Genomic DNA, 13,658 nt, shown 5'->3' on the forward strand with positions numbered 1-13,658 from the left:
AGGACCTCGGTCCGACCCCAGCCGCGTCGCTTGGTCCCCAGGTTCGTTAGGACAGCGGGTGCCTTAGTCCAAGGTGAGGTCAGGGATGCCCTCTCCTCCCGCAGAAATTAGAATGAGCTCCCGCGGTCACCCCCGGGATCACTGGCCTCGGGAACGAATGGTGCGAGAGCTGCCCGCGTGGGCACTGAGGACCCTAGCGAGGCCAGGGGTTCCCGCTGCGCCCGGAGAGAATGACCTGCCCATCTCTCTTTGGGACTGATGCATAGTGGTCCAGAAGTGCCAACAAGTTCCGAACCGGAGCTGTGCTTCCGAGATCTCCCTTCCTCGGTAGAATAGCCCTTTCACTTAATTTGTCCGAGAAAAGTAAAGCCGGCACCGTGCCCCTCCTGAGCCTTGTAAGCCCAGGAACTGTCAGGCCCCACAACTCTCCCAAGGCGCCGGGAGGTAAACACGCCCCAGACGAAACGACCTCGTCTCTGAGAACGCCCCGAGCCACGTCGATGGTCCGGCCCCGCGTGCAGTTGAAGCGAGAGGCCTGCGGTTCCCCTGGTTAAGCCCTGATCCGCGCCGGTCCTCACCGCGCCTTGGGTCCTTTGCAGGGCACGCAACGCGGGAAGTCGCCATGGACCGCGACGGCCCGGCGGGCAGCTCCCGGATCGCTAGCAACGAGACCGCGCCCCCGGTGGCCGCCACCCGCGACTCGAGCCCGGGCAGGGCCGGGCCAGGACCCGCGGGCCCGGGAGGCAGCGCGCGCCCGGGGGGCGGGAGGCCGGCTGCGGCGAACGCCGCGCGGGAGCGAAGCCGCGTGCAGACCCTGCGGCACGCCTTCCTGGAGCTGCAGCGCACGCTGCCGTCGGTGCCGCCGGACACCAAGCTGTCCAAACTGGACGTGCTGCTGCTGGCCACTACCTACATTGCTCATCTCACCCGAAGCCTGCAGGACGACGCCGAGGCGCCGGCGGATGCTGGGCTGGGCGCCCTGCGCGGCGACGGCTACTTACACCCTGTCAAGGTAGGCAGGCACGGCGGCCTGCGCTGGGCCAGGGAGCGGGACATACTAACCCTCTGTCCCGGTCGGCCAGAGAGCTTATAGCCCTCTGTCCGGGGCAGACGCCGCAGAGCAGGGTGAGACGGGGAACAGATCCGGAGATTGACCTTGGCCCGCAAAGGCACCGGTAGCCAGGTACTCACTGCAAAATGCTACTCTATAACTGTTCACAGGTAGTGAATTTCAACCCAAAGTGGCTTGGGTCGTAGGGATGTCTTATTCCATTTACAGGATGCATCCTTTCCTAAGTGAGAAGTTTCTTGGGAGTGTCTGGTGGGGTATTTGGCAAGTTCTGGGGATTTTTATTATCAGATTTACATTTATGAGCCTTTGAGAGTTTTAATTTACATAATTATATTTCAGTCGTGGTTTTTATCAGATGGTTGAAAAGTTTCACGAATTACAGGGGGTGATGGAATTATCGCCCCTTAAATAATCCAGGAAACCATGTTGAGATTTTTTTTGTAAAATTGGTTAAGAACAAAGTGAGACCGTTCTGCCATCCTGTGGAGTAAATTTTCAGTCCGTTTTAATAAAGATTAATTATCACGGATTAGGCAGTTACCTAGAATGTTAGAAAAACCATAATGTATTTATGTAATTTTCACAATAGATTGGGGTATGTTAAGCTGATTCAATACTATTTTAAAATTCTGTAATGTGCAAAATTAGCCCCTAGAATCCGTTTTGTAAAATTTTCTACATTACATGTAGGTAAAATGGTCAGGGTTTTCATTTAGCATGGTGTATACAGTTATGATTTATTATCTATATTGCAGTGCTTAGGCTCTGCATTGTCCTAGATTCGATGGTTTCAAAATCCAGCATTCATCTGGCTTTCTGTTCAAAATGCATTATCTTCCCTATATTTTCTAAATCTAAATTTTCAAATTTTTGTTTCTACCATTCTGAAATATTTTGCCACACACACAAATACAAAATTAGAATTTAGCCTTAAGCATATCCATGTTCCATAAATTATTGAATAACCATCATTGAAATGTAATAAAACACACTCTCTAATATTAACTGAAATTAAAATTATGTGGTGATGTTTAATAGTTTACTTTGCAAATATAATCAGCATGATGATAGACTCAAACTATTTTGAATAGAGAAATTTGAAATATCATGTTTATAATTATGATAGACCTCATTATATTCATGTGCTATAAAATAATCTCCCCTGAAAAGTCATTCATTATTAATTAGGGGTTTTGCTCTATAGTCTGCATTAGATTGATATTCAAGTATACCATTAATAATTAGATTTCTTTTAACTTGACATTTCCCATATACTCTAAAAAAGTTTAACATTAAATGGACTTTACTACATAATGCATCTATTAAATGCCTCTCTGGGAGATACAATTCAGATAAGAAATCAAATTGTTTTCACCTTTGTTTCTTATAGTATCTTTTTGAATAAATATTGTTAACAATTTTCTTCTAACAGTAAGCTTATCAGGAGTATTTTGGTTTCTGTATTTGATTCAGGCACCAAGTGTTTTTGTAGTTTTATAACTCTTAAGAAAAATCAAATTTCATTTGTCCTCAAATCAGTTGTTTTGATTTTAAAAGACAATTCTAGGGATAATGAAACAGGCCAAGGATTTCCTCTTTAAAATGAAATTGATGATGGTTGAACAAGTGACTAGTCTGTTTTAAAATCATTTACTGAGCATCTACTGTGTGCAAAGCACAGTTAGGAGAGTGGATACAATTAAGAGTAAGACTCAATCCCTGCTCTAAATGAATATATAATAGAGACAAAGACAAGAATAAAATAACGGTACTGTGAGGGATAATGTTCTGTGTACCATAAGTGAGCTATAACCATGTGCTTTTGGATGTTTGGAGGAAAGAGATTTCATACATGTTAATTGAAACCACCTGTAACACATTATTTTATGGATATTACCAAATGCTTAAGTATTAAGTCTATCTTTGATTAATCTAATGCAAAAGAAATAAAAATATTCTGATCGTACTAATTTTTAATTAACTAAGGGTGTCGTAACCCGTAGTTAAAAAGTGTTCCAAGATGACTTTATTTTTTCTGCCTTACAACATAGTATTACTATGTCTTTGATGATTAAAGATCTGTTAACAAATATTCAAGGCCATAACATTGAGTCATCAGTCCTTATTATCTGTATTGGGATTTAGCATTTTGGGGAATTTACATTAAGAGTACATAAAATGAAGCTGAAAGGTTTACGTGACTGGGATCCTGGGGCATAGCCCAAAACAGCAGTTTTCATCCCTCTGGGATGTGAGCAATTTGATTAGCATCAGAGTACCAAAGGGCAGTGATCCTTCAAGAGAATAGGAATATATTTCAGATTCTTATATTGGGAGAAAAGCACAGATGACTTTATTAATTGCATTATCCTTGGAGATTCACTGTTGATAATACACATATACAATATTTTTAAAATAAATACAAAGTTTTGTTATTGGGGGGTCATTTAACACCAGAATCCAAGAGTGCATTTTTAAGATTTTCAGGTTCAGTTTGGTTAATCCTGTGAGTTTGCTAGATTGTTCTAAGCAACATGAAATAACATGGTTTTAAATAAATTTTATTAGGTAAAATAGAGATCAGGACTGTGTTAATCTACACAATGTTAAGACATTCCATTGAAAGGTGATATGTAAAACAGTCAACTGGCTTTTTTGGCATGAAACTGACATGCAGCCTAACCAACATTTTACTTACATTTTATTTCTGACTCTTAAAACTATGTGTGTACATTAAATTAAGTTGAATAAAATAATTAGAAGCCTTTTGGAAAGTCGAAGTACAAAGTTCTTCTTATTTTTTTCTAAGATTTTATTTATTTATTTGACAGACAGAGATCACAAGTAGGCAGAGAGGCAGGCAGAGAGAGAGGAAGGGAAGCAGGCTCCCCGCTGAGCAGAGAGCCCGATGTGGGGCTCGATCCCAGGACCCTGAGACCATGACCTGAGCCGAAGGCAGAGGCTTAACTCACTGAGCCACCCAGGAGCCCCAAGTTTTATTATTAAGTTCATGAAAAATGAGGCAAAAATTCACATATACATTGTTTTAAGTTTATTTTATTTTTTAGTAATCTCTACACCCAATGTGGGGCTCAAATTCATGACTGTTAGATCAGGAGTCACGCACACCTCCCATTGAGCCAGCTAGGCACCCTAAAAATCCACGTATACATTTTTAAGATTGCTTCATTAATTACTTATGTCCCACCAAGGAACACAGATGCCTTCATTTGTCTCTACACTCGGTTGCATGATTTCGAATAATTCTCAGTACAGCAATACCCAGGTAGCACATATCAGAAATACCAGAGAGCATTCAGTAGAATGTTTATTTTATTTGCTTTTAAATATATTTAATGCATATGGAATATTCAAATTATATCCAAAGTTTAAGCATGAAATTTTTATGCTCATGAATACGAGGCAGGAATTTAAAAGACTGAGAAGTACAGGTTTATAATATGCCAAAAATTCTACACTTGAAATTATTTTAGTTAGCCCTACACTATTAACTACAAGTATTAGTCCACTTGGGCTGCAATAACAAAATACCATAGACCGGAAGGCTTAAAGAACAGAAATTTGTTCTCTCACAATTCTGGAGTCTGGAAAGTCTAGGATCAAGGTGCTGGCCAACTCAATTCCTGGTGAGAGTTCTCTGCCTATCTTGCAGTTGGTCAACCTCCCTCTTTCTCAGGAAAAAAGAAGCTTTCTCTTCTTAAAAGACCACTAATCTGGGTGCCTGGGTGGCTCAGTTGGTTAAGCAACTGTCTTCCACTCAGGTCATGATTCCAGGATTCTTGCCCAGGTTATCAGGTTCCCTGCTCTGCAGAGAGTCGGCTTCTTCCTCTGCCCCTCCCAAAATTCATCCTCTCTCAATCTCTCTCTTATAAGAGAGATAAGGACAAATAAGTAAAATCTTAAAAAAAAAAAAAAAAAAGACCACTAATCCATCCATCATGAGGAACCTACCCTTTTAACCTCATGTAACCTGAATTACTTCCACAAATACCATCACGTTGGGAGTTAGAGCATCAGCGTATGAATTTGGTGGGGGGGGGGGGGCGGGGGGGCACAACACAAACATTCAGTCCATAGCATTATAGCACAAGGTTCTTCAGTATAATGTAGGACTCGAATCTGACCTAACAGAGTCAGCTCCTGACAGATCAGAAAAATCCCAGACCAGTTTCTAAAACCCCTGAGGTTATCAGCCCATGGCAAGAACCCAAGGACAGGACCAGTGATATACCCAGAATATAAAAGAATGCACATCTGTGATTTAAAAAAAAAAAAAAAAACCTGAACTGGATGCAAAAATAAGTAGCACTGTGTCAGTGTTATTACTACATCAAATGTAAAGTACAAGGTTATTTGTAGGAAGATTATACAGAAGTAGATTATTTTAAATTCTAAATAACACAAATTTTATACTTTATCTGTGTTTAAAGTATAGATTTCCAGTCAGAATTTAGGACTCTAAAATAGACCTGAACTGCATGAGAGCAAATTTACTTCTTATATCTGGAGGCATAAAACTGGGACTCTTGTTGGTTGCTAGGAACAGAAGTTTCCTGGATGGTATCACATGCCTACTTACTATTCCTTACTGCTACATTTTACATCTGGAATGTCAGTTTAGGTGATAATACTGTACTCAGAAGTATAATCTGACTCTACCTTATACTCAACTTCTGCAAAAAGAGGTCCAATTTAATTGGTCTGGTGTGTGACATGGCCATCAGTATTTTTTAAAGCTCCTCACATAATTTTAATATGATGCTTGAGTTAAGAATCTGAAGTTCTTAGGGTCTTTACCTTGTTAATAATTGTATTTCTATTTGAGCACTGCAGGTTATCTGTCGGGCATTTCAGAACATTTCATTGTGCTGTGTAACCAGCAGTGGGCCTGTGAATGTTTAGTGATAAAAACAGCTTGCTACTCGCTGCAGCATTTACTCTCTGGAGAATGTGGGATCCAATGGACCTTTTGGAGTTGCACTTTATTAAAGACTTCTCTTTGTATAAAAGTAGCATTTCTCTGACTAGTAGTTCACAGACCTTAGAACTAACTGACTATCAGACACCCCCCCTCAAAATAAAATATCTGAAAGTACTACTTATGTAATATGTTTCTTCATCACCATGTCTATTTGGTAACAAGCTATATTATTTTTGAAAGGTTATCCATTTTTTAGAGTGAAAATAGAACATTCATAATCAGAATACAAATATGATAATTACTGAAAGGTTAATGCTGTATGATGCTGCTACCTCCAGACATTTATTTTGGATGTTTTATCTACATAACACCAAACATTATAACATTTGCAACTTCGAGATACTACTTTTGCTAGAAAATATTTTTTCAAGATTTTTATTTACTTATTTGGGGGGGGGCACAAAGCCCAATGTGGGGCTCATTCCCAGGACCCTGAGATCATGACCTGAGCAGAAACCAAGAGTTGTTTGCTTAATCAACTGAGCCACCAGGCGCCCCTAGGTAAAATGTGTACATAGGAATTACTCACTTCTCATTGTAGTTCTATGATAAGTGGGAACATATATTTACCATGTATAACTTCTTAAAATACCTTTAAAACCAGGGATCTTGTTTTGGGCTCAATTTTATTTTATATTTAGTTTTAAATTAAAATACTGTTGATAGATATATTTTGTTTCACTTAACTATATTCATTCTCTATGATTTCTTGAAGTTCTTGTCCATATGCATCCATATTATTTTATAGAGTTATAATCAAAGTCTTGGTACATTTTTACTTTTATTGTTAGCATTAACAAACATTTCTTACGTTGTGCCTTAGACTTCACAATTACAATTGTTGCTAGCTTCATGATACTGCATTTGCTTTGAGGCATTTGGAATTTTTAATATTACTAGTAAAGACATAGCTGTTTCAGATACTAACTTTTGGATTCTTGTTTAAATATTCTTTTTCAGAAATGGCCCATGCGATCAAGATTATACATTGGTGCTACTGGTCAGTTTCTGAAGCATTCTGGATCTGGAGAGAAAGCAAATCGTGGCAGTACTACAACAGACTCACAGCCTTAGGCTTTTCCCTGATGGGTGCTGGTAGAAAGTGGCATCCTTTGTTTTTAAATAGTAGGAAATCATTCTGTATTTATTACATCAGACATAACAAAAATCATGCCTGAAAGTTTACATGGGAATCCATAGTGGGAAGTTCCGGTTTATCTGTCTAATCTAAATAAATGTGGAAGCAAATCATCAGTCTTACGTAAAACACAGCTTATCTATCCATTGTGAGAGATAGTCATTACTGTATAGTGCAAATAAAACTATTGGAAAAAAGAAAGATACAAAAATCAAAGAATCGTGTATATATATATCCAAAGAATGTACACATTTTCTATAGGGTATCTATTACACCCTGAAAAGCTGATAGCTATCAATAGTCTTGACAGTTAAAAATAAAGACACCAATATTCCATTTTTGTGAAAACCAGTCTGTGCTTAAGTTGGTCTGAGAAGCCATTTCTATTGGAAGGTGCGAGATCATTTATTCAGTTTCAGCTAAAGATGTATGAGAAGATTGTTGAGGTATTATGAAGTTGCAGTACTTCTACAACTAGTTATTGTTCCCTCGTAGAAAACCTGTTTGGAGTACTGGAAGAGTTTGCTGTATTAGACAGGGTTTGGCCACCTTCCTGGATGACTATGAAATAGCGTATTATGTTTCCAAATTGTGGAAGGCTTTGGGAATCCCTGCAGCCTGGCGTGAAGAGCAGATGAGTGTCACTGAGCAACAGTGCTCCTCATTCTCCTCCCTGGGCCCTCCATATCCCCGCCACCTCTTTCAGGTCCTGGACTAGACAAGCAGGGGCAGCTGCTGCCTTCCAGAGAGTCAACCCCTCATGGTCATGATCTCAGCTTTGCCAACACTCCTTCTCCTCCTGTCAGTTGCTGTTCACAATCTACCTACTTCGCCATCGTGAAACAGGAGAAAACCTGTCTGATTTGGGAATTCTGGCCCTGATCTGCTCCTTGAGGGGGTCTGAGGACTACCCTGAGCTCAATCAGGCCAGAGCATATCCCCCCTGAATCTGCCCTGATGTGAACGTACAATCAGGAAGGTCCTCTACTGTGGGCCTCTCCCCCCACACTGCACACCAGGTGTCCAGGGAGCAGCTGTTCTGCCTGACTGCGCCTGTTTTTGTTTTCAACAGGAGCTTGGGGGTCAGAGCCATGAAGCAGAAAAGTCTGTCAGGGACCACTTTGAATCTCAAAACAGGTCTCTTGTCATATCTTTAACTCCCTTTCTTCTCTTTCTCCTCAGTCTTTACTATTCTTTCCAACTGTAAAGTTCACTTAATTCTCAATGACGTAGGGTTAAAGAAGCTGAATTTGATCCAAGATTAGCAAATAGGAAAGTATATTAATGGACTAGGTTGAACTGATGAATACAGCTGTTGAACCATCATTTTATTTTTCTCCTCACTGCAGTGTTCTTTCAGCTTTTGGCAGTGAAATGAGGCAAAAGACCATTGGAAGGCAAAAACCATCACTCAGTTGATTCAGCTGAACATGATCATATTTTGGCTCATATCTGATAGACCGTATTTTTTATGATTTTAATATGAATACTCCTAGTAATGTGACCAAAGCATGTCTTTAAAAAAAGAAGGCATATAATAAAAAAATTTCTACATATTAATATGTAGCAAAAATGTTTGTATATTTAAATATTTGTGAATATATTTACCCACTCATATACCATTGAAAGGAATAAAATGGAAAATGAGGTATGAATCCAGCCATTCACTATTATAAGTAATTGCCATAAAAAGTGATATGACTAATCTTTTCTCTCAAGGCATGAAATCAAAGTTCTTTGAAATTACCTGAAACTGAACTCTAAATACTACATTTGATAGCAATAGTTTCAGAAATGGGTTTCTTGCTAGTAGTAATCTATTTGGCTACATTGTTAAAGAATTTAATTGGGGGGAAATTATGACTTTTGTTAAATTGCCAGACTTCCCTAAACCATCCTGTTAAAGAGTTAAGCTTTGCCTTTGGCAGTGTTACTTTTTATTTCTTCTTGTCCACTTACAGAAAAGAAATGTTTTAATGCCAAAGAAGTATATTTCTGTCATAGGTTTTCATAACATCTCATTAAATTGCTAAATATGTTAACAGTTTTTGGTAGCTTTTAAAATCTCAAGGGAGAAATTGCATATTTTCACCCAAAGGTTCAAAGGAGCATGCTGTTTAAATTAACGGTGCACATTCAGGATAAAGGTATTACTAAAATAAAGCTTTAATTTGAAAATTAATTTAGTCTGTTAAATTTGCATCTGTCTCTGGGGATATTTTACAAATACTTCAGGTACTTAAGGTACATTTGAAATCTTTCTAGAAGATGGATAACTATTTGGCATTAGCTTCTTCACAGTGCTCCCCTTAATAGAGTATATATTAGGACTGGGAGGGGTGGTATATTTGGGTCACAGTATTATCCCATAATCTGCAAGGGAAATCCTAAGTATCTGTCATTTCATTCAGCTCTTAGCAATATGACATACATTTAAAGTCTTCTATAGTGAAAATTTTAGATAGGGAAGTGCCTTTTTAGAAGTATAACCAATTCCAACAGACTTTAAAAATATTGTTTCCTTTTCTGATTTTTAAAAATACAGTGCAGTTTATTATATGTAGATTATGCATCAGTAATTATATTAAAGGTATATATATTAAGTATATATAATATATATTAAGTATATATATTAAGTTTTAATTTATAAAACAGACATATATATAAAACAGATATATATGTCTGATATATATATATCAGATATATATTTATATATATATAAAACAGACACACACACACACACACACACATATATATATAGAATAGACATATATATCTGTTTTACAAATTAAAACTTAATAAGGAAGGGATTATGTGGAAAATAAAAGTCCTGCAATGGAAGAGAGTGTTTAGGATATAGAGTAAGGAAATCTAAAGTAGGGAAATCTTCACACATTACCTGGTAATAAAGATTGGTTTTGCATTTTTATAAGCCTTATTTGGCCCAACTAATTTAATCTGCAGTTATAGATATCCAAAACAGTGGTTTTCTTATCTATTCATGGAGACTTTATATAAACTTAGAAGAAACTGTGCAAAAGAAAACAAATGCTAATTGACCTTACTGAAATACCCAGTCATTATTTTAGTTGAAATTGTATTTTAGGTTAAATTATTTAATAATTTATCTTTCTCTCACAGGTCCTCATTTTATATTCATGAAAGCAACTAACCAGTTATTATCAAGAAAAGAGAAAGTATTCAGACTCTAGTAAGATCTCTCTCTCTCTCTCTCTTTTAGTGGAGCGAGGTAGTTCTATATATATTTTCCAGCATATCATTTAATCTTTTTATTTAAGCCTTGGGGTATCATAGTGCCATTCTGAGGAAAGAAGCCAATATAGACAAAACATTTCTGCCGTGGCTTACATGATTCCCTTAAAAATCAACACATGAATTGTACTTGGTGTAATTATAAGACAAGTTGCTTGTTGGTTTCACATAAAACTGTATTCTTAGCTGGTAGGGAGAAGCAATTATAAGTCAAACAGATTATTTCTGATCCAAATTTATATAGTAGATATCTTACTTTGACAGAATGGCTTAATCCAAATGCTTTCTTAACCAAGTATAGGTTATTTCAGATTATATCAATCATGTATTTTATTTGAAAAGATATGAACTTGGATTCTTCAAGCATCGGCAGATTCTGGTTTTTTTTAAAGATTTTATTTTTATTTATTTATGTGACAGAGAGAGATCACAAGTAGGCAGAGAGGTAGATGGGGGCGGGGCGGGGGGGGGGGAAGAGTAGACTCCCCGCTGAGCAGAGAGCCTGATGCAGGGCTCGATCCTAGGACCCTGAGATCATGACCTGAGCCGAAGGCAGAGGCCTAACCCACTCAGCCACCCAGGCACCCAGATTCTGTTTTAATATGGTAACAAATTGTCTCTTCTTCTTCTTTTTTTTTTTTTTTTTAAGATTTATTTATTTAAGACAGAAAGAGCAAAAGGGAGGGGCAGAGGGAGAGAGAGAAAATCCCAAGCACACTCCCAGTGAGCCCAGAGCCCGACAGGGGTCTCGATACTAGGATCCTGAGATCATGACCTGAGCCTGAAACCAAGAGCTGGACACTTAACCCAGTGCACCACCCAGGTACCCCAAATTCTTTTTTTTTTTTTAAGCATTGCTGGAGGATGTGATTATTTACAGTTTCCCAAATGACTTACAACTGGTAGTGTACTATTGTTCTCTTTCTCCATGGTCCACTTTTGTTTTTTTTTAGTTTTGTTTTTGTTCTTCTTGTAACTTTAAAAATATCCAAAAGCTAAGATTCCCATTTTTAAAAGGTACACTAGGGAAATATCAAATTGTATATCTCAAAGAAATTAATATGTATTTCTGTTAGCACTGGTAGCAGGATAAGACTGTTTACTGGAAAAAAAAATGCCCCTTAAATCCTATACATTTGCCTTCTATAAACTTTAAGTACAGCACAAATGGTACTGCAGCACAGTTGGGAATGTGGGACATTAAGTATTCTTGCCTAACTACATAAACCCGGGAAGGGCTTCCCTTCCTATGTTTATACAAGTCTTAGTTTCAACTCATAAGAGAAACCAGCTCAGTGAAATATACCTCAATCATTCAAACTCTTTCATTATAAATTGTATCATAGCATTCAGCTGTCAGAAGCTTTTAAATTATAAACTGAAGAATAATCTTAACTATTAGGCTTAAAGATTATGTCAATAGTCATTTCCTGTGCCTGTGAATGTTCCTGAAGAAACTCATGCATTCCTGCCTTCTCAGAACTAAGAAGTATGTCCACGGGGAGCTCTGGAGGTGGACTTAAATCATTTGTCTCCATCTTTATGGTCAATGTGAGGTCTAAATAACAATTGATTTTAAACATTCTTATTTTCCAGTAAGTTCTGAAATCACTCAGTTTAAAAATCTTAAATGTGTGCTATTAGAAAGCATCTTAATGATTTATGTAGGTGTGTATATCGTGTGGATCAGTATTTTTTAAAATTATGTTGTATTTTTTTTAAAAGGCCTGGGCAAGTTTGTTTCTCCTTTGTGTGGGGCATGTCTGTGCTTCTTGCTGATTATATGCCCCGATACTGGAGTTGTCTTGAAACGTAGGCCTTAACCAAGTGGAAAAGGTGGTGTGCAATGGCAGAAACAGGGGAGTCAAGAGAAGGAAGAAAGGTGGGAAGTAGGAAGCTATTTCCAAATCCTCCTTTCAGAAAGGGGAGGCCAGGTCCACCATGGAGTCAATCGGACTCTGAGAGTGTTATTCTGGAATACACTGGAGAGACTGCCTTCAGAAGAACTGACACCTGAACAAGACCAGAACAAGAAAAAAAGCTGCTGGTGTTGAGCCACACCCAGCCTGCAAGATCCAGAGAGCAGCCACCCGAGGTATCAGGAAGGACTAGACCCCAGTGGTTCTATTTCCTTCTCCGGCCAGACAGCCAATGCCAGAAGCTGGACAATGTCTAGACTGGTAGTGGTGATGGGAATGGCTGGACTCAAGACAGAAATTTCTTGTCACTCCAATAGTAACTGCTGTTCTCTCCCCCTCCCCCAACCCATGGAAGCTGCACCCAGACTTATGGCCACTCTAGGGATACACATTCATTACATTAGTGGTCTCCCTTCCCTTGGTGAAAGGAAGCAGAGCTTCCCGCAAAAATGAATGGTGAGAGGTGAGAGAGCAGGTTATTCAAGATCCACCCTTAAGTCAAACTTGAGGAAGTGAGGAATGGGGAGGCCAGAAGAGGTGGAAAAAGAAATAGATTCTAGATAAAAACCTAAATCCCACTTCCTAACAGGAGGTGAGTTGGGGGACAACTGTGTGAACGAAGTTCCTTGGGGCATGAAGTAGTTTACTAACAAGAGGAAGGGATCATTTATATACATATGTACATATGTATTTAAATATTTTATTTATTTATTTATTTATTTATTTGAGAGGGAGCACAGAGGGAGAGTGAGAGGGAGACACGACTCCCCACTGAGCAGAGAGCCCGATGTGGAGCTCCCATCCCAGGACCCTGGGATCATGACCTGAGCTGAAGGCAGATGCTTAACCGATTGAGCCCCCCAGGCGCCCCAGGGAACATATATTTTTAAATATGAAACTGATTTAGTAGTGTGCAGCCTCCCCTGTCCACTGAATTAAGGACCTCTGATTAAAGGGAGATTCCTAGAATAAAGTCATTGCTTGCCTTTGAAGTCACAAAACTGACTCAGAATCCCTAGTAAGATAATAGACCTAAATTTCAAACTTTGTTGAAAGACAAAACAAAAATCTGAAATTCCAAAAGTTGCCCTCTATTAGTAACAGCCAAGATTGGAGGCCTCTAAAGAGAGTTTTGCACTAAACGGCAATAGAGGGGAGAGTCAGGCCAAGGGGAAGACAGAAAGAAAGGCAGCTGTGCAGACATAATTTTCCACTACCATCCACTGTGGATAGAGTTAGGAAATGTGGGGCAGC

The 13,658-nt window shown here is 38.8% G+C and overlaps 1 protein-coding gene across 1 annotated transcript; it reads left to right on the plus strand.

The window, feature by feature from the left end:
* Positions 1 to 622: 622 nt before the first annotated feature.
* On the plus strand, positions 623 to 7,148 carry TCF24 (transcription factor 24; the record flags this gene model as incomplete). Its single annotated transcript, XM_080802196.1, has 2 exons — positions 623 to 1,012; positions 7,035 to 7,148. The coding sequence occupies 2 exons, from the start codon at positions 623 to 625 to the stop codon at positions 7,146 to 7,148; spliced, it is 504 nt and encodes a 167-aa protein (XP_080658322.1).
* Positions 7,149 to 13,658: the final 6,510 nt, after the last annotated feature.

This window comes from Martes martes (genome assembly GCF_963455335.1).
Source record: "Martes martes genome assembly, chromosome: 4".
Lineage (NCBI taxonomy): Eukaryota > Metazoa > Chordata > Mammalia > Carnivora > Mustelidae > Martes > Martes martes.